Below are 25,644 nucleotides of genomic sequence, written 5' to 3'. Positions count from 1 at the left end.
CGTCAGTTAAGTGATTAAAAAAAAAGAGTTCAGATAATTCACTTAAATATAATAAATAATACTAGGATCACATTTACTCTGTATATTGTTTAAAAGTCCTGCATTCCAAATTTAAGCAAAAATAGTAGTACTCTTTATGCAGTATATCCCCTTTAAGAGTGTCATATGATTATACATACTGCAAACTTATAGCAGTATTATTTCTGATGCATTAATGTGCAAGGCTAATTATCGTTGTACCTGGCCAATGCAAATTTGAACAACTTTATGTACTGTGCATACTGTTTAAATGCTGTACTTTAAAGTGTAACGATGCATCATGTTTTTATAAAGTCACTGGTTTTGTGGAGATCTGGAGTATCTTGTAACAACGGCTGCCGAGTAAGAGTAAAGAGTCCAATAAGCATTAAGGAGCATAAAATGGTAACTCTCAAGTCAAATAAAAACAGCTCATATTCCCCTCCCCCGGTTGATGACAGAGGTGTAAAATGATGTTTCCATTAAGGTTTATTTCACGACATTCCCATTGTCTTCAGTAAGGGAGATTTGTGAGTCCTCTTGCTGCAGCAGTAGGTCTGCATCGCATTGTCAGTGCTTAGGGAGGCATTTAAGTGTAACCAGACTCTTGCTTCGCCAGACATTTCCATAATCTGGCATCAAGGACCCCCATATAGGTACAGATCACTCCGTGTGATAAGCCTGGCCCGTGGCAACCCTATACAATGTTAATAAGATTTGCACACCTGCCTGCGCTGCCAACGGGCGGCGAGCGCTGACACATTTGAACCCACAGTCACGCACTCTGAGATTCTCACTTACGCGGGTGAGACCAAGTGTCTGAAGGACATTTAACCCTCGGGCGGGGGCTCCCGAGGAGACCGTGCACCCCGACTTGGGTTAGCTCTGCAGCGGCCCGTTTCCCGCACGGCTCAGCCCCCCCCCCCCCAAAAAAAGCCCCGCCCCCAGAAGAAGCTCTAAGTGAAAAGGGAGACAGATAGTAGTATGCTGTTAAAAACTTTGAGCGAGAGGGGCTGTTTGTCCACACTTTGGTAAACTGTCACGTCGACTGCGTCCGACGCCGGACGAAGGTGAAAGTCCCGCCGGGAGAAGAAGAACAACAACTCTGACATCCGCGTCCGCCAGAGCGACTTCAAAACTTCGACCGACTTTGCTTGCATTTTGGGGATACTCTGCATGGTACGTCCGCTCGTTTTCGAGCGCTAGCGCCGCGACTAGTTTGCAGTTAGCTGGTTTCTAGATGAGCGTGCTTTTTTCTCCGAAGGACTGTCACTCTCCTCGACAGGCCCGCGAGTAGAGCGAAAGCAACCTTTTCCCAGATAGCTAGCGTTTACTCAACCGCCCATAAACCCCAGCTGAACATCTGTCTCCCGACGCCGTTTGACATGCAGCTATCCTCCCCCCTCCGTCAAGCTACAAGCTGCAAGCTAATAGCTGCTCACTTTTGACGTCCACTTTTGCCAGCGCTGAGGCGGCGTTCGACTGGGACGGGGACCGTGTCCGGCTCGCCGAGGGAAACCCCTGAGATGGGGGGGGGGGGGGGGGGGGGGGGCAGTGGCGATACCGTGGGTACGCCACCCCCGCGTCAGTCGCTTGGCAGCACGGGCGCTCCCGCGCGGGGTGAGGAAGGGGACCGACCGTGGAAACGTGCGCGCCGTGTTTTGGAATCCGCGTGTTTTGCGCGTGGCAGTCGGAACCGCCTGTAATCAACGTGTGCATTGCGGTGGGTTCCGAGCCACCGATGTCGGTCAGTGATGCTGTGGCTGCGTGAGTATTGGTAATGGTTTTGGATTCAGGAGGAAGAGCAGAATGTAGATGAATGTGATTAATTGACGGGTTGCACCGAGGAACTGGCCCTAACCTTAGACAGATTATTGATCTGCAACCAAGGGCTGCAACTAAACATCAGTTTTATTATCGATTAATCTGCCAATTATCTCTCGATTGACCAACTGATTGTTTAGTCCATGAGATGTCAAAAAGCTCCATGCACAATTTCTCAAATGTGCATGGATCTGTCTGCATGGCAACCACAGCTGTCAAGTGTGCACACCATGCACAGGTATCAGGGTCTAAACTTAGACCAGGATGTTTGCAGCGTGTCATAGCTGAAGGTGCTTTCTGTGTGCTGAAGTTTGTATGGTCAGGCTCGCCAGCACCGTGAGAAAGGAGGCTGCGAGAGCGGCTTGTTATCAGTCATGCAGTGCTGTGTTTTTGTGATGCAAGGGACGAGAAGTCAGGAGGTTGGATGGGTTGGGTCGCGTGAGCTGGTGCACATTCATACTGAGAGGGGAGAAAATCTCATTTAAGATTATTTTTCTAGGTCATCTGACTACATGAACATCTACATGATTTTACTGGATGAAGCAAACTGTTGTCAGACTAGTCAGTCTTTACATCTTCCTTATGTGCCACACGATGCAGTATGTAACACAGACACTCCCTCAGCCTTTTGTGTTGCTGCTCTCTTCACGAAAGGCTTTGTGATTTTGCAAACACAGCATATGCCCTTCAGTAATGTGCAGTAGGTTCAGTCTGCATGCCCTGATGTACTTTCCTGATCTTCTTTGAGTGGCACAGTTGCTCGGGCTTAGACGGTCAGGGTTGAAGAGAAGTCACATGAGGTGATTTGAGTTGTTGCTGCAACAACACAAGGACCATGGCATGGAGCTTTTGGTGTAAAGCCATTACACTCAACCCCAAACAAGTTTGAAAGGTCTCTGGGTGAATCTTTCAGTATAAGAAGAATTTCTTTCCATCACCTCCTTTGATCTTCTAGCTCAGTTTCAACCTTGTTCCAGCCTGTGATGCATCAGAAGAACAAGATGTTGCTTTTATTCAGTCTCGAAAGTCACCTTCCTTTGCTTTTGTCCAGGTATTGCAGCACAGTTGAACTTCAATTAATCAGTGAGGAGATGAATGTCAAGGAGGGGCATAAATCAAACCGTGGGCACTGGCTCTCCTTCAGTAGCTGAAAGTGTAATATTTGTCATGATCTTCCAAAATGACTTCCCAGCCCCTGCAGCTGCCACTTGATGAAAGGCCCCTTTTGTCCTGTGCAAGCTGCTTTCACTGCAGAGCAATGCACCTTAGTGCTGTGTGCATCACTTCCCATACACCCTCTGAGTGAGTCAGATAAGTGCACATCTGCTTCTCTCACGTGGTACTTTACCAGTCACACTGGTAGGCTTTAAACTGTGAACATATGCAATTCCTGTCCCAGCACCGTGAACACATGGGTCTGACATTATATGTGACTAACACTTACGGTTTTGTTGTCAAAGATATCAGATATTACTCAGAAGTAGTTTGCGTAGCTTTGTCTGTGGACTGCATCGTTCTGTAAAAAATTCGGTTGTGGCTGCAAAACATGCCAGATAACAATCTAGAATTAGAGCCAAAAACACACTGTTTAAAACGATTCTCCTGATTAAATTGGTGCCAATTTAATCTTTCAGTAATCCACTTTAAAAGCTTGATTCACCCTTTTGAAAAACACAGGCCTTGATGATTGGAATCGAGATCCTCTTGCATTATTTTTGAATTTACACACCTTTAATTTACAGTTTGTTTTAATGCATGTCAGAATGTCAGAATATGTTCATAATCTGCTTTGCTGCTCTAAAGTTGTGAAAAATCCACCAATTCTCTTGTCTGATCCTCACAACTCACTGCTTTGATGCAATGGCAATGATTTCTTCTATCTGATGTCTTTTACTCTTTGTTGCAAAGCTTTTTGCATTGTGGTAACCAAGAAACTGAAATGAATATATTGCTTATTTGAGGTTAATAGCTGCTTCAATCAATTTACCTACTGGCATGTCTTCTTTTTAAAGATTCAGGATACATTTCTAATGGTCAAATCAAAAACTGATGAACTGCAAATTCAACCCATACATTAAAGATTATTACCTCCTTATAGAATAGTACATAAATAGCAAACATCGACATGTTATCTACTAGAGCTAGAATGATACATGGGCTTAGCGAATATATAAACTGATATTATCTTATTGCAGATATATTGTATTGGTGTATATGTTGACCAATAACTTAAGAAAAATGTCAGTACAGAAATGGCAATGATTTGTTTGAGGTAATTTAGAAACAGTGTCCCATTTTACATCAGGGAGCACTTACAAGTTTATTTTTCAACTGCAAATATCTCACTCGGTGCGTATTGTGTAACTATTATTTAAACAGCAAATTTCAGTGATCCTTATCAGTAATGTTTGTTGATGTTATGTGGTTATGTACAATAATGACTATTGGCTAGTCAAGTATCCTACCTTATTTGGCACAGATGTGGTGATGGTAAAGTACCAGACTTACAAATCTAACAGCAACAGGCCTGTATCCTCGAATCACAAAGGGGACTAAGCGATGGCTGACAACATCAGTCCTCTCAGCTGGTTAAGTTGCCGGTGTGGCCGTTGGAATTGAATTGATAAAACAAACAATTTTTAGTGGCTGCCCCCACACAGATATTGCGCCAGTCAAAGTACAGTATTAACATTGTCAGTTGTTGCAAAAATTCACATCCCCTGAAGACCACTAATGAAGGGGGTGCTACCACTACAGAAAAATAAATAAAACTTCAGTTTCTTCTTTTCGGTAATCCCAATTTTGATCAATTAAGAACACAAGTCAAAACAAACACAGAGGATATACAGTATATACTGATTCTAAGCAAAAAAATGCATTTCATTTTTCTGTTTGACTCTTAATTAATAAAGTCACTTGCCACTTTATTTTTCACAAGTTCAACTTATTTTTCTTGTAAGGATAAACTCTGTATGCAAGAAAAAAATGTTGGACACCCTTAGTGTATAATGATGATTTTTTTTTTTTTTTTTTTTCCCCCCCTGCCATAGCAGTCAGTGTTTGGGGTCAGATTACTTGAGTGAAAGCTTCAGGCAAGGTCATGCTGATTAGCTTGGTGGTACTAAGCTGCTTACTCAAGACCCCACTGGAGCATCCAGCGTTTCCTGACGCTCTCAGTCAAAGTGCGTTAATAACCTGTGGCATGTTCCAAAGTGTTTTGCACCCAGCAAGCCAGTCACCCTCCCCACACTCCTCACACACTCTGACCAGTCGTGGGCACGGGAAAGTGTGTGCACCACCGTCCTTTGAAGCATATGTGACCCCCAATTAACCTTCCCGGATTAATCCCCTGGTCTCCAAACCGCTGCTTCTCTTGTCTCATTTCATCATGCCCACAGGGTATAATAAGCAGAGCCCAGTTACCCTGCTGTCTGTCAATGCTCAAATATAACCTGCTTCTTCTGGTTGACTTTCTCTACTTTTGTTCACTTTGCAGCTGGAGCTTGAAGCTGACTTCCTGTAGGCCACTTGATAGAGGGGGAAATCTTTGTGGAAAGCAGAAGAAAGGCCTGTTCACCTACCTTCCTTACTGGAAGCTGCATGATAATAACAAAATGGCTAGAAGATCCCTCATTCCCATGTTACTTCTTGTAATATGTTGCCTGGCATCTGCAGGTAAGTTTTTTTTTTTTCTCGCTGCTTATCTTTATCTAAAAATAATGTGGTTATAGGATATATGTGAATGTTGTTTGTTTATTAGCGTAAAAAATTAAATTCTTAGTGGTTTGAAAGTCATACCCAATCAAATGGCACTGACTGTGCACCAAGACTTCCAGGTCTGTTTTGTCAATCACAACTGTGCCCATACTCTGGGATTTTCCACTCATTTTCCCAGCATGCCTTTCCAAAATGTGCTTGTAAGAGTCATGAGTAAGGGGGATTTACATTTAAGAAAGTGCTGACAAGTTAAATCTCAGAACACGAACACTCACTAGGCCTACACGTATCTGTCGGATTGATTGGAATGGAACTCAGATACGGCCAAATACCAGTAATTTACAGCCGTTAAAGTGGCAAACTGAAGAGAGAGAGACAGAGAGAGAAAGCGAGGGAGAGGGGATAACCAACTAAAGAGCTACGAAGGTGAATACAGGAAATGCCTGTGTGCTATCAGTGTGTCATATCAATTAATTTAATGCTCTGAATGATATCACTTACTGCCTCAACCCACCCTATGAGCCTTATCAAAACTTATAAGAACTGCAGTGCTGTGCTGTGGTGCACCTCTCACTTTGAGATATATGCATGTTGCTTAAGACCTTTTGTAGTCCAGTAATTCTTGTTCTTTAAGTTTCCTAGAGTGATGAGATTATATTTGACACCTCACCAGTCACTGTATTTGGGCTTTTTTTTTATTTATCTTTGTCATTATCATGGTTCTTGGAACTGTAAGATTTCAGCTGGATTTCCGGTGAAAAGTTGGGTTGTGGTCATATGTGTACTGACTAGAAGTGAATCTGCCGTTGTGGAGTTGGCCATGAGATGTAATCACAGAAACTGTCACTGCTGTAACATCCGCATTGGCTTCAAAATTCAGTGGCGGTTTTTGTTGCTTCGTAACTTGAAAAAAAATATTAAATTTGCTGACCAAAGTCTGACACTCAGCCACATAGTTTGATGAAAAATCTTTCAAGTTGGCTAGAATCTGGCACTAACCGCACTGAGGATCTATTGTGAACTCCTCTTCTATTTTTCAGATTGTAATATGTCTTGTTTACAGAGAATGGTTTTTAAAATGTAAGACTTTGGATCTGAAATCATTCCAGCTGTAATCTGCAGCATCCCATTGTTTTTCTGCGGTGGCACAGGCATAATTACCCAGTTGGAGGTATGATACATAACTAGCGCAGCAAAAAAAAATGCGGTTTGTTTTTCATGCTTTCAGTCTGATTGTGTACCATAGGTTATTATTTCAGAAGTTCTTCTCTATTCTCTGGAGGTTTGAACCACACTCCAGAGGGTTGACTTTTACTCAAACAATAGCAGTGTAGTCAGTATGTGCTGTGGGTAGAGCAAACATAATTTCTGCCACAATGCCAGGATCTCCAACACAATGAAGTCACGTATGAAGTTTTCCTCTAAATTCTTCCTCATACGGCAAGAGGCATTGTTGCACTGTGTCACAAGGGACAGATATTTACAGTTAGACAACCAAATGCCCTTTCCTCCAAAGTGCACTGGCAGCCAGTGTACTCAGTGATTTATGGACAAATCTTCAGATGCTCTCGAGTTATGGAATCAGTTAATTTATGAATAGGTGAAATGCAGGCCAATTATCACATTCTGACCAAAGTTTCAAGGTTAGAAGAAATTCTCTCATCTACTTTTGGCCAACTTAACTTATTTTCTATCTGTCAGTGGTAAGCTGTTCATTTTTTTCTTCATCTTTTTTTATACACCACCTCTTCGGCCTATCTTCCACCTCTCTCTTTCTTTTACTGTCTATTTCTATCATTTCACAGCATCTGTGTAAACAGTCACATCTGCCCTCTAAACTTGTCAGGAGAGCTCTTACGTAATGTTCAGATTAGTCTGCAATAAGCCTTCTCAGCGATATACAACCCAGAATCTAGGCCTCCCAATAGCTCTTAAATGTCAGACTGAAAGCATCTTGACATCCATATTTCAATTCTCTGCACCACTGTTTCACTTTATTTTTTGGTGTTTTATAACTTTTTTTCCCCCCATATCCTTACTATCATTTTGTGGTTGTCTCTCCTCAACTTGCCAAAATAGTTATTTTATGAAGAACATATCATGGACCTTTGGGCTGACTTTGGGTTTCGCATTGAAATAGAGTCTTGCAGGAGCCATGCCAGATATTAATTTGGGGCACTTGCCAGAAACAGCTCCGGCAGGATGCTGGTTATTCTGGAGGCACAACGCCGGGCTGGTTGCTCACTGAAAAACACACAAGCATTATTGATTGCAGAAGTACGTTCGCCTCCTCTTATAGCCTTTCCTGCTTTTACTTATGGGGCAGCTTGATGAATGATGAAGCAATTAGAGCGACTCTGTCTTCGGGTATTCATTGTAGAACTACAAAATCTTACATTGGGATTTTCAAACAAAACAATAACTGGAAAAAGGACTTGAACTTTGCTTGTATTCATAGTCCATATGTTTCACTTAAGGATTTTTAAATGTATATCTTCACAGTAAAGTGAACAACTTTCTTTCTGTCTGCATTTTTGTATACTCTTGGCAGACAAGAGTCACTATTCTGCCAAAAGCGGTTGTTTTTTTTCCCTCCACAGTTGAGCAAAAGGTTCGTCTCTATATCCACAATACTTTCTTAGGGCCAGCAAGAGGGGGGACTGCCAAAATGCATTGTGCAACCACTGTAATCTGAGAGGTGGGATAGCCAGGGGGAGGAGAGAGGCAGTGGCAGGCGTGGGTCGTCTGGTCCAAATCGACACACTCCACACACGTAAAACGTGCCAAACCAACAAAGTCCCTTCCAGCATGCTAAACCAGATGTTGCCCTGTGATTCATGAGGGGAGCTGGAGCTGCGCAGCACAGAGGCAGTGTGCTGCTAGGCAGAGGTTGGGATGTTTACGTAGCAACGGGAGTCCCAAGTGTGTCTAATTACAGGTCTGCTCTCCCCCATGGTGAAGCCTTTATCTTAACAGTGCTGTCAAGGCGGTGTCAGCCATTCTGGCCATGTCTGTTTATATCTCTTGCTTATTAAATGAAGGTCCCCCTAGTGTTCCCCACTTTAATTAAAAGCAGTATATAAATTGAATTGTGGAGTATTTTAGATACAGATGTACTTAATCCTACTCACTTGCTTTGTTTGTGTCTCTCTCTCACACACTTGCTCAAGCAGGAGCACTTGAATGAACTGCAGCAGACAGTTCTCGAATCTCGTATCTTTGTCCAGGTTCAAAATTTCTTTTCAGTCTCCCATTAAGAGGATGCTTACGCAAATCTGCAGGAGTATACCGAATCCAGCCCCCTTTCCTCTCTATCTCTCCATAGTTCCAGTAAGCAGGCGTATAAATAATTTCGTTCAGAGCCAGTAATGAGAGACAGCTGGGATGATCGTGCGTTTTCCATTGTGTTTCACAGCCCTGTTTAAAAAAAAAAAAAAAAAAAAAAAGCCACTGGAGCTGGGGAGAGTTAGGGTAAGAGAGTTTTGCCGACTTTGACTTAATTGAAGAGATAGAGAGTAATGATGTAAAGCTGGACTTCCTCTGTTCAGTTAACCTTTGCAAGCAGCAAGAAACAAAATATGTTGTGCTAAGATGTTGTATTGATTGATTGAGGTTTATATTTCTCAACCATAACAAGTGTGAGTTTATTAGAACTTTAGTTGCCTAATCACTTTGCAAAGGTGCCAAGTTTTGAGTGCATGACTCTTTATCTGCAAAAGAGTCCTAATATGGGAATCTGGGAGAAGGCTTCCAGGTGGTGTCTTTCATCAGACCAGCCCCTCCTGGGGCCTCACCTTCCCCACTCCATTTCCACCAGATGAGTCCTGCCGAAAGACCATGTCCCAATTTTGGAATGGTCCTTTGGAAAACAGGAGTGTCTGTCCAAAAAAATGACAGCGGGCCCTTCTCTGAGCTTGGTATTTGCCTTAGATTACAAACACACACAGTTGGAAATGCTCTCCTTTTCCACTTGTTTTTCAAAATTCTGTTTTATGATTTGACACAGTAGTTGTGATCTAGGTGGCTGTAGGAATAAAATATCTATTAGATGCAATGGTATACCTTTTAAAAAGGCCAGTGCTTTTTAAAGGGTATACCACTACGAGGCTTTTATGGGAGTTGGAATACAACCAAAGGCCTGTCGTTATTTGAGCAGCCGCGCGACAAAAAAACAATAAAAACTATCTGCTGTCTTTGTACTTTTTACAGAAGCAATGTATTTATAGTGTTTTTGGTCCGGTAACTATTCCACTTACCTTTTATTCATCACAGTTAACATTTGTTAACTGTCCAATAACAGGCTCTCCCAGTATCCTCGTGCATATTAATACGCAAGGCAGCATGGCATTGGACAAGTCATTCTACTTCTTTGCACTCTCTTTGCCCTTTCCTGAAGATGAAAAGGCCCAGTAGAATGTAGCCCTTCCAGATTGTGTGAAAATGCTCTCTGCCTTGCCCTTTTTCACCTTTCTGATTCCTTCACACTGGGCTCACACACTGGCACAAAGGCCCAGCATTGTTTCGTTCTTTTCTTTCCATTGATGTCAACCTGCTGCTTCTCAAACGCCCCTGTTATCACATACGAGTGGTGATGTTTTTGTAAAATATCACAGGGACAAAGATTATTTTGGCCTGCTGTTTGATTGATGTGAAAGAAAGAATGTGCTTGGTATTACTGATTTATCAAAGTCCTTTTCTCATGCTGACATGAATATATGATGTGCTTAAAGGTTTGAGGTTCATTTAGCATTGAACTCGACAACTCCAGTGCTACCTGCTAGCTACCTAGTTATCCTTTTTTTTTTTTTTAAACATCAAAAAATGATACATAGTGGCACTTCATCTTTCACAAAACCATCTTTGGTCTGGCAGACAGTGTACAGAGAGCATAATTAACCATATAAAAGCAGTTTTTTATGAAAGTCATCAGCTTAAACTTCCACTTGCTACAACATAAGAAACTTAATCTTGTAAGTTATAATAACAATCACAACTCTTGCAATTTGAACACTGCATTCTTTCATATTGTAATTTTGATATAAAAAATGAATTGTCTAGCTTTAATTTAGTTTTGTGTAGGATCTACAAAATGTTTTCTAACCTCTTTTCAGAATTTCCTGACTCGGAGACAGTAATTTAAGTGTTCTTCTAGCTTTCAACTGAACTTATTATCCACCCTCTCCACCAGAGTGACTTTTCATTACTGTTGTAGCACAAATGACATGAGACTGATATCAAGTGGGACAAGACAAGTGGCCCCAGGGCGCACCTCCCTGCTTCCCCTACTGAGTTTGTATCTTTGTAAATGTAGATGAGGTGACTGATCCCGAACCCCCACCAAGCTGCTGTTAATAACCATGGCTTTTGCAGGCATCCATGATTGATAAGTGATATGCCCTTGAAGTAGCAGGAAAGACATTTGTTTCCATTTCCCTGTTTACTCAGGAAAGGCAGTTCTGCTTGGGTACTAGAAGTACAGCTAAGTACTGCAATGTGCTGGATGAGCGGATGGCTGATGCACTCTATTTCATGATATCTCATAAATGTCATTCATCTCTGGTGGAAACCTTCCCATACAACCAATGTATAATAATGCCACTACACTATTAGCGCCACTGCAGCATTTTATACTCTTGCTATCATTACCAATGAAGCCTTCACTTGTTCGGTTCCCGGTCAGGATTTGACAATAATTAACTTGTACCTGATTGCTCCCTCATAAAGAATAATTCATGTTTTACATTCTTAACTTGTTGACTACATCTTAAGTGTAAAGTCTACACTGTAACTAAATTGGTTTAGTTAATTGACACTGAACTACTTTAGTACTTAGGTACACAAACAGCCAGTTCTTGTTTCATGACAATGTTTTTGTTCTTTGATAATATAGGTCCAGACAGCACATGTCAGCACCCATCAGTAAAGACATACATTGGTAGCACAGCCATTGAAGTCTTTAATCATATACGTACATTCTCGTTCTCTCCCAGCTGTCTCACTTTACACAGAGGCTCCTGTGTTCCTCTGGGAATGAGCCTTGTCATCCATCTCTTCAAAGCCCTCTGATTTACTGTATGTCTGCATTTAGAGGTAGAGATGAATGTAACCAATGCCATACTCTCTGCTTGCCTGTGGGTTCATTTGCTGCTTGTAATTGGTCATGTTTTTTTGTTCAACTAATGCTGATGGTTTTACCAACAGGTGGCCGCTCCATCTGTCAGGCTCACTGTCAGTAACTGAAAAGTGTTGTCACCGTTCATTGCACAGAATACATGCACTACTTTATTAAACAGTATTAAATATTAAACAGCAATATTAAACAGCTATGTTTGTTAAAGATATCAAAGATATCCTCCTTTATCCTTGATAAAGATATCCTCACCATGTTCGTTGGTAAAAAGAGATTAAAAAAAAATCTTTTTTCATTTCAGGTAAAAATATCTCTAAAAAGATCTTTATTTAAAACATGTTGCATCTTTTACATAAATCAAAGAGAAGACAGTAAAGGGCAGTGCGGCATTTTTTTTCATCATAAAGTATCAGAAATGTGATTATACATTTAGTGGATTAGCGTTTCCGATTTTTAGCCAAGCTGGTGGCTTATCTGTAGGGAAGGCAATATAATGAAAACCCTGACTTTACCTTAAGCTACTAGTATGGCTGTAGATTCTTAGTCTTGCTTTTGTTATACTGTCATCTTACTGGAAAGTATTCATAATTATTTACTAGATTGATTTACATGTATATAAATGCAGGAAGTGTCATTCCCTTTTTTCCTTGAATGTGTCCCCTCCCAAACCTATGCCTTTGTATTCTGAACCTTCACTGTTGCTGAAGTTTTTTACATCACCAGGAATGTGATTTATTCTCTGAACACCTGTTAACATACTTAGGCCTTGCGTGCATATCCATACTTGTATTTGTACCACATCTCCCGCATAAATAAAATGAAATCCGTTGTCTTTTAACTGTTTTTTCAATTGTATCCCAGCTGACAAGATTATGGTAGATGAATCTACCAATAAAGAGTGTTTGGGTGATATTGAGTTACAGAAAGGCTTGTGGGATATTTGACTTCAGATTTCACACTTTGAAGGGGAAGTTTACGACTTCCCTAATGGAGTTAGGGCTCACCCCGGCCCTCCTCCCTTCATCCCCTTCCATCTTCCTCCTCTTGTGCATCCAATTTTATAGTCCAGAACTAAATCCTTTTCATAGGCAGGCCAATGAAGTGAACTTACACTACCCTTATGAAAGGCTTTGCTCACTTCCTGTAGTAGTGGCTCAAGGTTGAGGGGTGAGTGGGCTGCGCTAAAGTCAACACTGCAGAGCTAGTGATTCTTTAGTCCAAAGCCCCTTAGGAAAACAAAAGCGGGCAGAATATTACGTTCCCTAAACTGGTTTGCGTGGTTCATGGTTCATGGGAATCATGCCCTAGAGTAAGAAAGACAGCACAGGATTCATTTAATCCTGTGGTTCATATGGGAACTGGGATATCTTAGATAGAGAGCAGATATCAGAGACAAAGAGGTCCTTCTGTGCTACTTTGTGTTTATTTTATTTAAATTGGCTCCATTATATCTTTGCATTATCAGAGAAGTGTATTGAAAATGCATTAAGTTTCATTATTGTCTTCCTCTTCTCCATTGTTTTTTCATATAAGGAGTTATGGTGTTGGTTTTATGAGGCATATTTTATCTTCACTGCTTTGAGTTTCTTATGCATCTGAAGAAACACAGTCAGCCCTGCTTGATGGAGGAAACTGGGAACTAGACATGTGAGGATGTGTATACACACACAGGGGGAAAGTTTTGTTTGTTTATCTTCGGAAATGGCTTTGTGGGAATATCAAATTTGTCCCTAACTGGCACACAGACTGACATCACTTCCTGAACCCAAATCTTGGCTCATTGCCACGGAGTGGAAAGAAACAAAGTGCATCCTCTGGAAACAGAGGCATTTATCTCTAGCAAGATATTGGAGGACTGTATTGATAAATGCACCCAGCAGCGAGGGTTCCTCCTTTTCCCCCTTTCAAATTGAAATTTAAAGATAAACATACAGTCCATTTTCCAGTTTTATGTCTTGAAATCAGGACATAGGCCAAACAAACATGTATGTGCATTCTTCAGTTAATTTTTTTGGCTGCACCTCAACAGCGGGGCCAGCCCTACAAACGTGAATGTCTGTGAGTGAGTGGGTCAGTGAGTGACTGAGTGATAAAGCTATACCATTGGTCAGCCGAATGCCATGTGACTGAGTGCTGAAGTTCTACCATTTGTCTGCCGGCCGAGTGTTGGAAGTTTCCCATTGGCCGTTACTCTTTCAAAATGAATTGATGTAAAAAGGTTATATTACGTCATCAGGGGGTGTTTACAGGCAGTGTTGCTGACTTATTGCCTCTGTGGCTAGATTTACCAACTTTTCACGCCCCTTTAGCAACTTTTCAGCAGTTTTCTTTAACTTCTTTGTGTCGTGATTATGTCAAACGACTTTGCAGTTATAAAATCAGGATTTTAGTAGTGCAGAGCGGCAGCTTGGAAATGACTGCTGGTTAACAAATAGTCTTAATGGGCTGCTTTTCAGTCAATATTTCATACTTGTTCCATTGTCTGACAACAGAAACAGAAAAACATGTAAATGAAAACAGCTTTATTGGGAATTCGTCTGTATTAAATTACTGTACATGTGAACACAGACAGTAGGAGAGAAGCACAGATAAAGGGTGGTCCAGCCATATACTAGGTTTTGACCTAGTCTTGTTTTAACTACAGTGTGTTCCAAGAGAAATAATATCAGTTCCATCTGTTATGTTGGTGGAGTAATCACAGATACCTAATATAAAACGTGTGATAATATTACATCAACCTGCATGATAGTAAAGTATTAATTTCAAAATGTCATTGCACATATGGTTATATTCAGTGAAAGTACAAACAAAGGCTACTTCAGAGCATTACAGACTGATTACAGCATTGTTTCTGTTATGAATGTAGACCATATAGTTTTTTTTTAAAGTACTTCTGAAGTCCCAAAATTGTTGTAATTCTTCTCCAATGTCCCTGATGTTTTATCAATTATTTGTAAGTATTTGGCTGGTTTTAATACTTGAAAATAACTGCTTCAGACAGATTGTTTTCAAGAACTGCAAGACAACCAGTAGTCTGCACAATGTCATTTTACATAGAGATTGGTTTTGTTCCCTTAATATACGATGTGGCTGCATTTTGTAGTCTGAAAAGAAAGAAAATGAAGGCAGGACTTTTGATCACTTCATTTTATTACACGTTATAATAGTCTGGAATGACAATCTGTTGGCCTTAACAGCATATCTGAAAGAGATATTAGTGCTTAAATCACAAAGGAGGTTACAGTCCATAAGTAGCCTGCCAAAGACTGTGAAAACAATTTATACACTTTCTCACTCTTTCATTTTTGGATTTACTAGGTTTACTTTTTGACTTACTTCTGACACTATCACAGTCAAGCCTAAATGCATTTTAGGCAGTGTACAATAATAAAAGAAAATAATTAATATCTTGTTACAGAAAATATATTTGTCTTGCATGTGGGCTTGTATTGCAATATACAGTGTTTGTGTCCCCAAAAAAAAGGCAGAACTGAAGATTTAAACATTTAACTGGGGCTGGTTAGGAGAAAAGAAATAGGTTTAGGTGCACGTCAGTCACTGGGGTTAATCTTTCATGGCCATATCCTTTACTCACATTATGGGGAACCCTGGTCATGAACTGTGCAGGTATGGACCACCGTTAAAAAAATGTAAGGGATGCTGATACTGAAATAAAGAGCCACTGTGTAGACAATAAAGTAAACCTAAGAGAACTTTAACTTGGAGTTAGTGCTTGAACTTCAACTGAGAATTCAAACTGATACTTTATTCAGTGCCTCCAGCTAAACTGAAACTGAAAACTCACTCTTTTAACACTTCAATTCTGTAAGTGTATTTTTACTGCCATTCCCATTCAACTTTTTTAATATTTCAAATGTTTTGACTGGACATTTTCAGTAGCAGACAAACATAATTTTTATCAGAAAATTTAGCCTTTTCTAGTTTACAGTATTCCTGGTAAGATACCTGCACCAAGCTGCTATGTGGCGCTTAATTCTAGCACTTGACATCCATCTGTTTGGCACAACAAGCCTGATTAAATTCGGTATTATTACAGGGTCTTTTGTTACAGTGTGTCTGTTGCAGTGACAGGATTCATACATGTATTGACTATTTTGTTTGCAAAAAGATGTTACTTGTTTTAATATCAATATTTTTCAGCTATATATACCTCTATCATGGTAACCAGTAAGCTGAACAGTGTCAAGCAAAATTGGCTTGGGCAAAAATCCAGTTTAAGTCATTTTAACTTCTTGTGCCCACCTATAGTCAGAGGTCAGAAGTAGGAATGAAAATTTATGATCTGAATAAGTCTGTTGTTTTTTCCATCTAGTGAGTTTCTTCTTCTCACTTTCACAACTAAAACCACAACATGTTTTTACTACGTTACATATGGTTTTTCACATCTGCAACGTTTGTCATAGTTGTCAGCTCTGATGCCTAACTTTTAACAGTCAGTGAAATGCCACCTGTCTTGTGACTCCACTGAAGTAAGTCCTCTCTTTGTCTTTACAAGAGCAAATTTGGTGTTTAAGGCACCCTTTAGTTTGATGGTGGCCATGTAGAGAAGTGCAGGATTCTGGATAGTGGCTGATAACAAGTATTTGTTGATGGGTCCTACTGGCTAAATAAATTCAGAACTATTTCTGATCCTTTGTTTGTTTGTTACATGTGTGCCAGCTCTTCAAAATGCCCCCTGTGAGCTCTGTTACAACACAGGAACATCTCTTAACGCACAATGTTTCGTGTGCGTGTGAACCACAGAGCACAACAGGCCATTGCAGGGTCAGTGGGTGGTACCCGTTCTAGTTAAGATTGCTCTGTTATTTTTTTTCTCTGTTTAAACAGTGTAACAAATCCTAGTATGCAAAGCCAAAAGAGCACGTTTGAAGGTGTGAAAGGAGTGTGTTCAACCTCCATGAGCCATTTTCTGAGACTCTAAATTGTCAAAAATTTTAAATTGTTCATGTCATTTTATATATTTATAGACCCTGTGATATTACTTTTGAAATCCGATTTTAAACTTTTTATATATAGTAGTTAAAATCATACTTCACCATTCAAATCATTTCAGTTATATGAATTGTGATTGTGACTTGACTTCACAGCTGGGCAGGAGGGGAGGACTGGAGCGATGATGAGATGTTGATGTTGAGTCATTTCAGCCTGATTAGGAGCTGGCTGTCTTGTCCATGTTAGCTTTTGGACCTAATGCCTCGTCTGTTGCTGATTTAACCTGGCAAAGACAGGCCTATGAAGACTAGGCTTCCATGAATGTTAACAAAAGGAACTGTCAGGATTTAAAGTTAGGAAATGGATAGATAGAGCTCCTCTGCTTTTTATTGAAGTTCAGGTGCAGGGTCAGTTCACCATGGTTGGCTGGATTGGGATTGATATATAGTATCATGAAGGTATAAGAGCATTCATCTTTGTACAGCATACAGTATCTCAGATATCATGGGTCAGATTTTGCCAGATGCTGGGGAAATGAAGCATCTAACCACTTTAATCCAGTATTTTAAAAATGATGCTAAGCCCCAAAGCATTTGCTAATAGATAATTTTCATGTAATTTACTGTGGTTTGGAGATATTAGTCTGTAGCTTTCCACAGTACAGTTGTACAGTAAGTTTACCAGTAATTTGGTACTGTGGGTTCAAAATACTGTGGTAATCTACATGCTACTAAGGGTCTAATAAGGGTCTAGAAGGATACAACTGTTTTGTTTTTTTTTGTTTTTTGTTTGTGCATATTTTGTTGTAGGATATAGTTATTGTTAAACTCTCTGCTGCCATCCTTTTAATGCAGCTGCTTCTCTTTAAAGACGTTTAACAAATTAAATTTTTTTTTTTTTTTTTACATATTTTAAAAAATTTTACCATCAGATTTTGCTGTATATGTGAGGTTAAGGGGGTATTTGTGGTATAGTCCACAGAATGTCTGATACTCACTCTGGCAGAGTGAACAACAGTTTCACTCATTCCTCTGCTGTGGGCGTTTGGCCTGGCCAGCTAACAGGCACTGGTAGCAGCTGGACAGGACACACTCTGTTCTCCATCGATGACCAAGGAAACAGAAAAGGTGGCTAGAGAGGAGGGGAGACAGAAGCGGGGGAGAGAGGCAGGCAGGCAGGCAGGCAGGCAGGCAGGCAGGCAGACAGACAAGGTGACAGAAGACACAAAGCTGTGGCAGGGCCAACAGATGCAAGCTTTATTTCCTCTATAACATTTTTTTTCTGTCCTTGGAAGTTGTACGCTAATGGCAATGGCATATGTGATGGGATTAGAACTCAGCTGGTTTCAACTTGATAGAAGAACTGAATGAATGGTGAAAGCCTTTGTCTGTTTTTATGTATCATTTTGGATATTTTAGACACACAATAGATTGTCGTGGTAAAACTATGTCCTTATAGCTCATTATTTAGTCATTTATAATAAAAGATTTGTGTGAAGCTTTTATCAACTGGATCTAATGAAGTAAAAATAAATGGTTTATTTGAACGTATTAATCAATAGAACTTTATTCTAAATGATTATTTGACAAAAATAAAAGACTAAGAGCTGGAGTATGAGTCGTCCAACCACAAGGCTGCAGTGCAGTACCAAACACCACCCAGACAAAGCTAGCAACTAGCTGAAGAACATAATGGAGCATTTCATAGCTAAAGTGCCAGATATTTCCAGCAAGATTTGGTGGAGACTAAACTGGAGCTAAAAGGAGAGTCAATATTAGACTGACATTCATCAGGTGGCCAATAACATGACTCAAAAGTAATGCTGAGGCTGCTCTGTGTGTGCTGGATATGTAAATAATTGACTGTTTACTCTCAAGTTTGCTCAATGAACTGATAATATAACAGGCCTGTGTTTACAGCTTATTTCTGCTTCTCCCAAGTGTCCAAAAAATCAGTTAGTGCAGATTTGCCATCTGCCTAAAAAATTAGGACCCATTTTGTGCTTAAATTACATTCATTTTTGAGTGAGCTGCTAAAAATGGAAGAGTTCACCCTCTAAGGAGCATGAATATGATCAGTGGATTCCAACAATCTACCTATTAGATTATATCTGGGCGTAAGCGGAAATTGCAGCCTGATGGTGGCACTGGAGAAAGGGTAAGGGGATCCTCTGGGGGCTGTGTGTATGAAATGTATGTATGCATTCGTTGATTAGATTAGTTGTGTAGATATCTTGCCATGGACCGTATCATGGGGATCTCTTGGTCGGATGGTGGGGCTAGACTAAAGGTCACAAGGTCACAAAAATGGTTAGGGGAACATGAATAGTTTTTCCAAATTCCATAAAAATCTGGATAGTATTTGGTGATAGTTCTTGCTGTGGAACAAAGTATTAAACAGACAAATGTTGCCTTTCGTAGGCTTGGAAAAAATAAGACCATGGAACTTTGAATGGCCTACTTTTCTATCCATGTAGTGCCTTTTTTCTCCTGTATACCTCCCTTTTCAGATCATTGCCTAACAAGTATTGTAATCTTTTGGCAGTCTCCCAGAAAGAACTAAGTTTTTCTTTGTTTGTCTGGCAGTTGTTTGTTATTCTCCATATGTGAGGGGAAAAAGTGAGTTGGAGTGCCCTCAGACCTGTTTGTGGGAGTGAGGCGTGATGACATGGTTAGTGGGGGAATAGGCTTCGGTCCTTTGGGAGGAAAAGGGAAGGGGGGTTAGGCGGGGGCTGAAATACTCATGCACCACAGGTTTTTACCATTAAGCCCTGTGCTTTTATCACTACAGCAAGACCTTGCCATGTTTTAATATATGTTTGCTCCCAATAAGAGGTTCAAAATTAATCTCTATAGGCTTGGAGTGAATTCATAAGCAACAACAGGCAGCACAAATTCCAGGTTGAGACATTTCTAAAGGGCTCAGGATTTCACCCAAGAGACAAATATGGTATCATAAAGCATCTGTGTTTTTCTCACAACGTGAGGGGAACTATGCCATGATCGCTGACTTTATCATGATCTAAAACAGGCATATTGGACAGTATGGAAAGTGAAAACAATTGCTATGTGTTCTGACCAAAAAAGAAAAAAAAAAAGGTTTTCCCCCTAGCTGTACCCCACTGCTGAGGCACCGTGTTTTTGGAGTCAGCTGGGGAGATTTCAACATTGTTATCTAGCTGTCTTTCAGTTAGACTTTAATTATTTCCAAATGTTCCATCTGATTGCTATTGGCAACCTTTGCGTCTGCAGCGTGATGTGTTTGAAATGTGAGCAGGCCTTGGCTGGCACAAGGTTGTGGGGTAAAATATAAGGTCTGACCCAGAGAAAAAAAACTGGCCACAGACATTCTCATAGTATACATGACTTTCTAATGGAAAAGAGCTGTTTGGTACCTCACTCAAACCTCAAAGCCATGTCGTACAGGCGAAAAATGTAAAAGACGTTTACAAATAGGAAGATCTCAGGCTGTGGTGAAGCTTGATAACCACCTGAAAGCTTGCGGCTGAAGGAAAGGAAGTTCTATATCATGCATGGGCTCATGTGGATGTTCAGTGCAATCCTGTAAATATTAGTGAAACTGTGTTTAAGTCAAGTAGTCCAGATATTTACAAATCACTGACCTGTTCATTACAGCCGACTGTACAGTAGACACAACACAGATAGAGACCCAACAGACTGGGCTTCAGTGTCCTTACATCGTGCTGAGTGCTGCTCTGCTTGATTGACCAAGCTTAGTCACTGTTTGGTTTTTTTTTTTTTGTTTTTTTTTGTTTTGTTTTTGTAGTCATGGCTGCTGTGATGTCTGTTACTAAAGTGAAAGCATGTACTAGAGAGTAAAGGATTGGTGCAATTACAAGTAATGCACCATTATGGAATTTCATGGCTGATAAAGATAACTGATAATTCAGTTTGTTATGACTGATACAGATACAGTAACTTATGGAATTACTCATACAATTGCAAAAAATGTGAAGGAGCCAATAAAAGCGGATTATAAAACTTTTTAGTTCGACCAGTTTATTTCCAATTATCATTATCAGTTAACTAAAACAAGTTGTAGTTATCAGCCATTTTTAACAGACATTGTTCGTTATCTTTTCTTCTCTTAAAAGGGCAATGCACTGATTTAGGATTGCCCTTCTATAACCCTGTCAGAATGTTTAAAAAAAAAAGCATCAAATTTGATGCAGCTGAACCAGAGATAGTGTCTTCTTTATTCCAACCATTCTTTTTCCTTGTAAAAATCTGGGACCTACATTACCCACAGTGCAACTCCACTGCCAACATTTTTTTTTCTTTTTCAAACTTGTAGTTTCTTCAGTCCCAACTGATGCTGACTCAAGTGACATCACTTGAGGCAATTTATCAGACTTCACGCAGCTCCCTCTGAAGCCAGAAAACACTTTATACAACTTTTTCCCATGGAGTAGTACTCCCCAACACCTGGAAACACACTTAGATTGGTGATACCAATCAAATATGTCTGCTACAGCTGTTTTTATTGTTCGGTGAGTTGCCCCTTACGTTATGAGAGTTAGAGCTTACGAGTTAGAGAGTGTTAATTGGATCGTTACTGTTTGAGATTTTTCACCTCAAATTGTCCCGGAGCTTGTCACACGTCCAAAGCACCTTACGGGCTTTACAAGACTTGCAGTTAAATTGTAAAGTCTGCTTCTCCTCCTGATTACAGAAGGTCAAATTTGACCATCAAGGAAAATAAAACGGTTGAAGTTGCCTTAAAGAAATTATAATCGGAACACTGTGTTCATTATACTGTATGTCTCATACCTTACTCAGCCTATAGAGAGTCAGACTGAGTGCCCATGTATTGTTCAAAGGAAAAACCTACACTATAGGGAATTTAGAAAAAGTGCATTGACTCAGTTATTCTGTGTATGTGCAATTTGTTGATACTAGTTGCTTTTCAGAGTTAGGATTTACTGTACTTAAAGCATACACATCATCGAAGTCAATATCAGTTTTGAAAATATTCAAGTGAGCCCACCATCATTAACGCCATGCACCATGCAAGAATGACAGTATAAATGGTCAAAGATAAAAAATGTTAAATATAAATACTTTTAAATTCTATGTGTTGAAAAGAAGACAACTGCATTTCCTTTTCTGCTTTAACAGTGACTTCTTTTCTGGAATATATCATTATGGCCATGGAGACATCACTGTGTACACTAGAAGAGAGTGCTCATACAAGCTTTTCATAAACAAATCAGCATCATATTAGACGGGACATTTGAATCCTGCACATACTTTTGCCTTTCAGTATTTACTGTACATTATTCTCTTTTTCATCACTTCAGGGCCCTTGTTTCGCCGCCCGTGTGAGCTGCTGCCAGTGGGGATGGGACACCCAGTGCAGGCCATGCTGAAGAGCTTCACCGCCCAGTCAGGCTGTGCAAGCAGGGGCACCGCCAGCCTCCCTCAGGAAGTTCACATCATCAACCTGAGAGGACATGCTCCAGAGGGACCAGAAAACCCGGAGGAAGTGAGTCATTTCTAGTAAAAGAATCTAAACTTAAGTTATATTTTCTACGACCATAATTAACTCTTGACCAAAACCAGTTAACATTCGACTTTGATCCAAAATAAAACAGGAGAGAAGCATTCAACAATGCTCTAAACCCATATTTACTCTTATTATATTGTATTGAAATATTAATAACATTGTACAGACAGTGTTGTGTACTATTTTTTTTCAACATTATCAAAATGGTCCAGGGAGAGATGCTCTGCCTTCCTTGCTATCTCATCTTCTGGTGACTTCATTGTTCAGCCTATAGAGTGCAAGATCTGCTGCACTCGATATTTTCACTGCCATTGTTTACTCTATTTTATTCAGTGAACCTGAGAATGGCTGTCAGGCCTTTTCCGTTTTGCTTAGAGGAAGCATCTTTGCTACAGCAAGGCAGTAGAGGCGTGGTCACATAAACGTGACGCAGTAAAGTTCATCAATGCATCCACATGAGCTACTTGCTAACATACAAGCAAGCCGGGAACATGCTAAGGTTAGCGCTTAGTCAGTCACAATAGCTCTCCGAGTTTCTTTCTATTTTCTACTCCCCTATGGTACTTTTCTATTCCAGACTGTATATCATTTCAGTCAACAAAGAGTTATTAAAAGGAGAAAAAGCTCTGTGATCTAGCGAGCTTGTTGATTGTTAGTCAGCAAACTCATTAATTGGGCAGCAAGTTCACTGTATTTAATCAAAAGATATATTCGTACCACTGACTCCTGTCTCATAACTGTCTGCAAACTATTCCTCTTGTGTAGAGCAGTTTATACTCAGACAAAGGAGGTTAATTATAAGTGGCTAGTGCTACACAGCTATGAATCTACAATGGCTGCCTCGGTTTTGGACTCTAGGGCTCTGCCTTCCCTCAGCCTCACCGTCAGTACAGCGTGCTATTGGACAAAAGGCACAAATTTGTGTGTGAAAGTTCACCAAAGATGAACTGGACATGAAAAATTCGCACTGACTTACTCTGCCCCGTGGGTGAATCCAATGATTGTGGCAATTTCACTGAAATGAATTGATTTTCCTGCAAAATGCTTTCATTGTAAAATGCTGGTGTGACCTGGCCTTAACACGTAATAAATATCTGATGGATAGCATTGTTAGATGTCAGTGTTGTCAGAGACTCCCCAAGGCACAGTAGAATTAGTTCCTTTAGCAAACCCGATGATCACTTGAGCTTACCCCACCTAATTACAGAACTTTCTAGACTCTGAGAAAAAAGAAAGATAAGCAATTTAAATGGCTTGTATTTTCCAATCTCTTACTTGTTTTGAGCAGATGTGTTTAGGGCACTCATTCAAACTGTCAGCACATTTCCTGATAGTGTTCCAAAAGCTCGTTGTGGTTTTGAAACCACTCCCTGTCTTCAGGTGTTATACAGCATTTCTCATGGCATGACTCCTCGAAGTGCGCCATAGTTTGAAAGTGAATTATTGGCCCATGGCCTTTGAAAATGCTGTGTCTGTATTTGAAACTGTCCCAAGTTCCCATCCCCCTCAGTCACAGCAGTGTGAAAGGCAGCATGTATAGACTTGCCATTGCAATTTTGCTGCCGATGTAGGTTTGAACATTGCCAAAGCAACATATACAGAAACACAGTGTGTGTAAGTGTGCTGCATCAGCAGGTAAATAGAGGAATTACTCCCTGGTGTTAGTGGCTGTGCTTGTTCTGTTTTACTACATGAACTTAAATTATTATTTTTGTGAACATAACAATGAGATGGTTTCGTCTTTGTTGTAATCTATCATGTTTACTCCATGCAGTGTAATGTAGAGGAGTTAAGGCAGTTATATGACTTATACATTTGAGAGTTGTCAGAATTTTTTTTTTTTTTTGCTTACAATATTTGATATTATGTTTTGCTGAGCAGTAGGTTGTGTCAGTATTGAAATTGCAATGGATGCATTTACAAGAGACATACTTTTCCTTGCTTGATAGTAACTAGCAAAGTTTACTTTTATGAGTACTCTTAAAGACAGTGCAATCCAGTTGATAAATGACCCCAATCAATTTTTCTTTAATTATAGTGCAACCTCTGGTTTTGCATGCATACCCTGCATGCACTGTGAATAGCCAATCAGAATCCTTGTGGATGGACTGATTTTTTTTTTTTTTTTTTTTTTTTTATTAATTTTTAATTTTTTAAATTTTTAATTTTTTTTTAAATACAAGGAAAAAGTAAAAACGCATCTTGTGAAATACACTAATGCATCAGACTCTAAAAGAAATAAGACAAAAGAAATTGCCAAGACTAAGAATTGTCCGTGAAACCAATTCTACATCTGCTCCTTAAAAATATACTAGTTTTACCAAAGATGATTTGTAACAAAAACAGGAACTCTTTCTCTTCAGTTTGAGCCCCAGAAATAAAAAAATGTTGTTGTGTTGTTCAGCCCTAATAGTAGGAATGCCAACACAGCTTGTTCTTGATTGGCTAGTGGGTTTACAGTTGGCTTAATGCTAAGTAGCTTCAAAAGCTGGTGTCCTCCTGATGTAAATCTATTATTCCACGCAATAATCTGACGTCATTTGTATAATTTACCCCTAAATGTAGAGGATTCTGACACATCCAAGCAAGGCTTTTAATGCAAATATTTGAGGTGGTACAACTATTACCAGTTAAATCAAAACAGTATGCTTCTCTGAGCGCAATATACTCTAGCAGACTACTGGAGTGTCCCAAGTGAGAGGGTTTTGCTGTGTTTCATATGGCTACAGATGACTTGCGTCAGCATGGATTATGATTAAACGCAGATAGATATTCAGAAACAAAACAAACTAAATTGGGTTTTGTCTACACCTGTTGTCAGATAAGATTGTTGTTCTCATGCATTCCAAACCTTCAGGTATTTTTCAGACCAACTGTCTGAGGGGCCTTTTATGGGACAGATCGTTGAGTGCTTGTCAAAGTCAAATGCAGCAAGGATTTTTGACATAAACAACAAAGATCTTTCCTGTTTTTTAAACTTGGACACTTTTAAACAAGGACACTGCAGAAAATCAAACAATCATAACCATATTTCAGCTGGTATTAAATCTGTCCCAACCCATGAGACCGGCTGGCTAAGTCTTGATTTTACATGCTCTCAAGACACCCTTCTGCTAGTGATGATGAACCAAATGATGGTTGTCAAAAGTTAATATTTTCCAGTCCTCTACAGAATTTACTCTGTTTACAGACCAGTAAGTGCAACAATGGGGGAAAAAAAATTTGACTTTCTGTTGACTTAGGCACAGTTTTAGGAGCGTAAGACTTCATGCTTTTTCAATCTACAAACACAAATTTTTTTTGTTTACACAAAAAACAAAGAAAATGAGTAGCTTTCTCTGGAATTTTTAGTTAAATCATGTTTAGATTAATTTGCTCTGTATATCTTTAAATGACCACTCACAGCATTACTTTTATAGATAGCCCAGTAAGACCTTTAGTTTGAGAGTCTGTAAATCCATCTATTCACATAAATT

The 25,644-nt window shown here is 39.9% G+C and overlaps 1 protein-coding gene across 1 annotated transcript in view; it reads left to right on the top strand.

Moving 5' to 3' along the window:
- The first annotated feature begins 990 nt into the window (after nucleotides 1-990).
- tgfbr3 (transforming growth factor, beta receptor III) overlaps nucleotides 991-25,644 on the top strand; it is a 71,806-nt gene continuing 47,152 nt past the window's right edge. The window contains exons 1-3 of the mRNA XM_040127969.1: nucleotides 991-1,197; nucleotides 5,339-5,517; nucleotides 21,963-22,147. Of these exons, the coding sequence (XP_039983903.1) occupies nucleotides 5,457-5,517; nucleotides 21,963-22,147 (246 nt within the window). The 5' untranslated portion in view covers nucleotides 991-1,197; nucleotides 5,339-5,456. The remainder of the gene's footprint in view (nucleotides 1,198-5,338; nucleotides 5,518-21,962; nucleotides 22,148-25,644) is intronic.

The sequence above is a fragment of the Xiphias gladius genome, chromosome 6 (genome assembly GCF_016859285.1).
Source record: "Xiphias gladius isolate SHS-SW01 ecotype Sanya breed wild chromosome 6, ASM1685928v1, whole genome shotgun sequence".
Taxonomy (NCBI): Eukaryota; Metazoa; Chordata; class Actinopteri; order Istiophoriformes; family Xiphiidae; genus Xiphias; species Xiphias gladius.
Note: the sequence above shows the minus strand (reverse complement) of the source record. Positions and strands in the feature narration are given on the sequence as shown.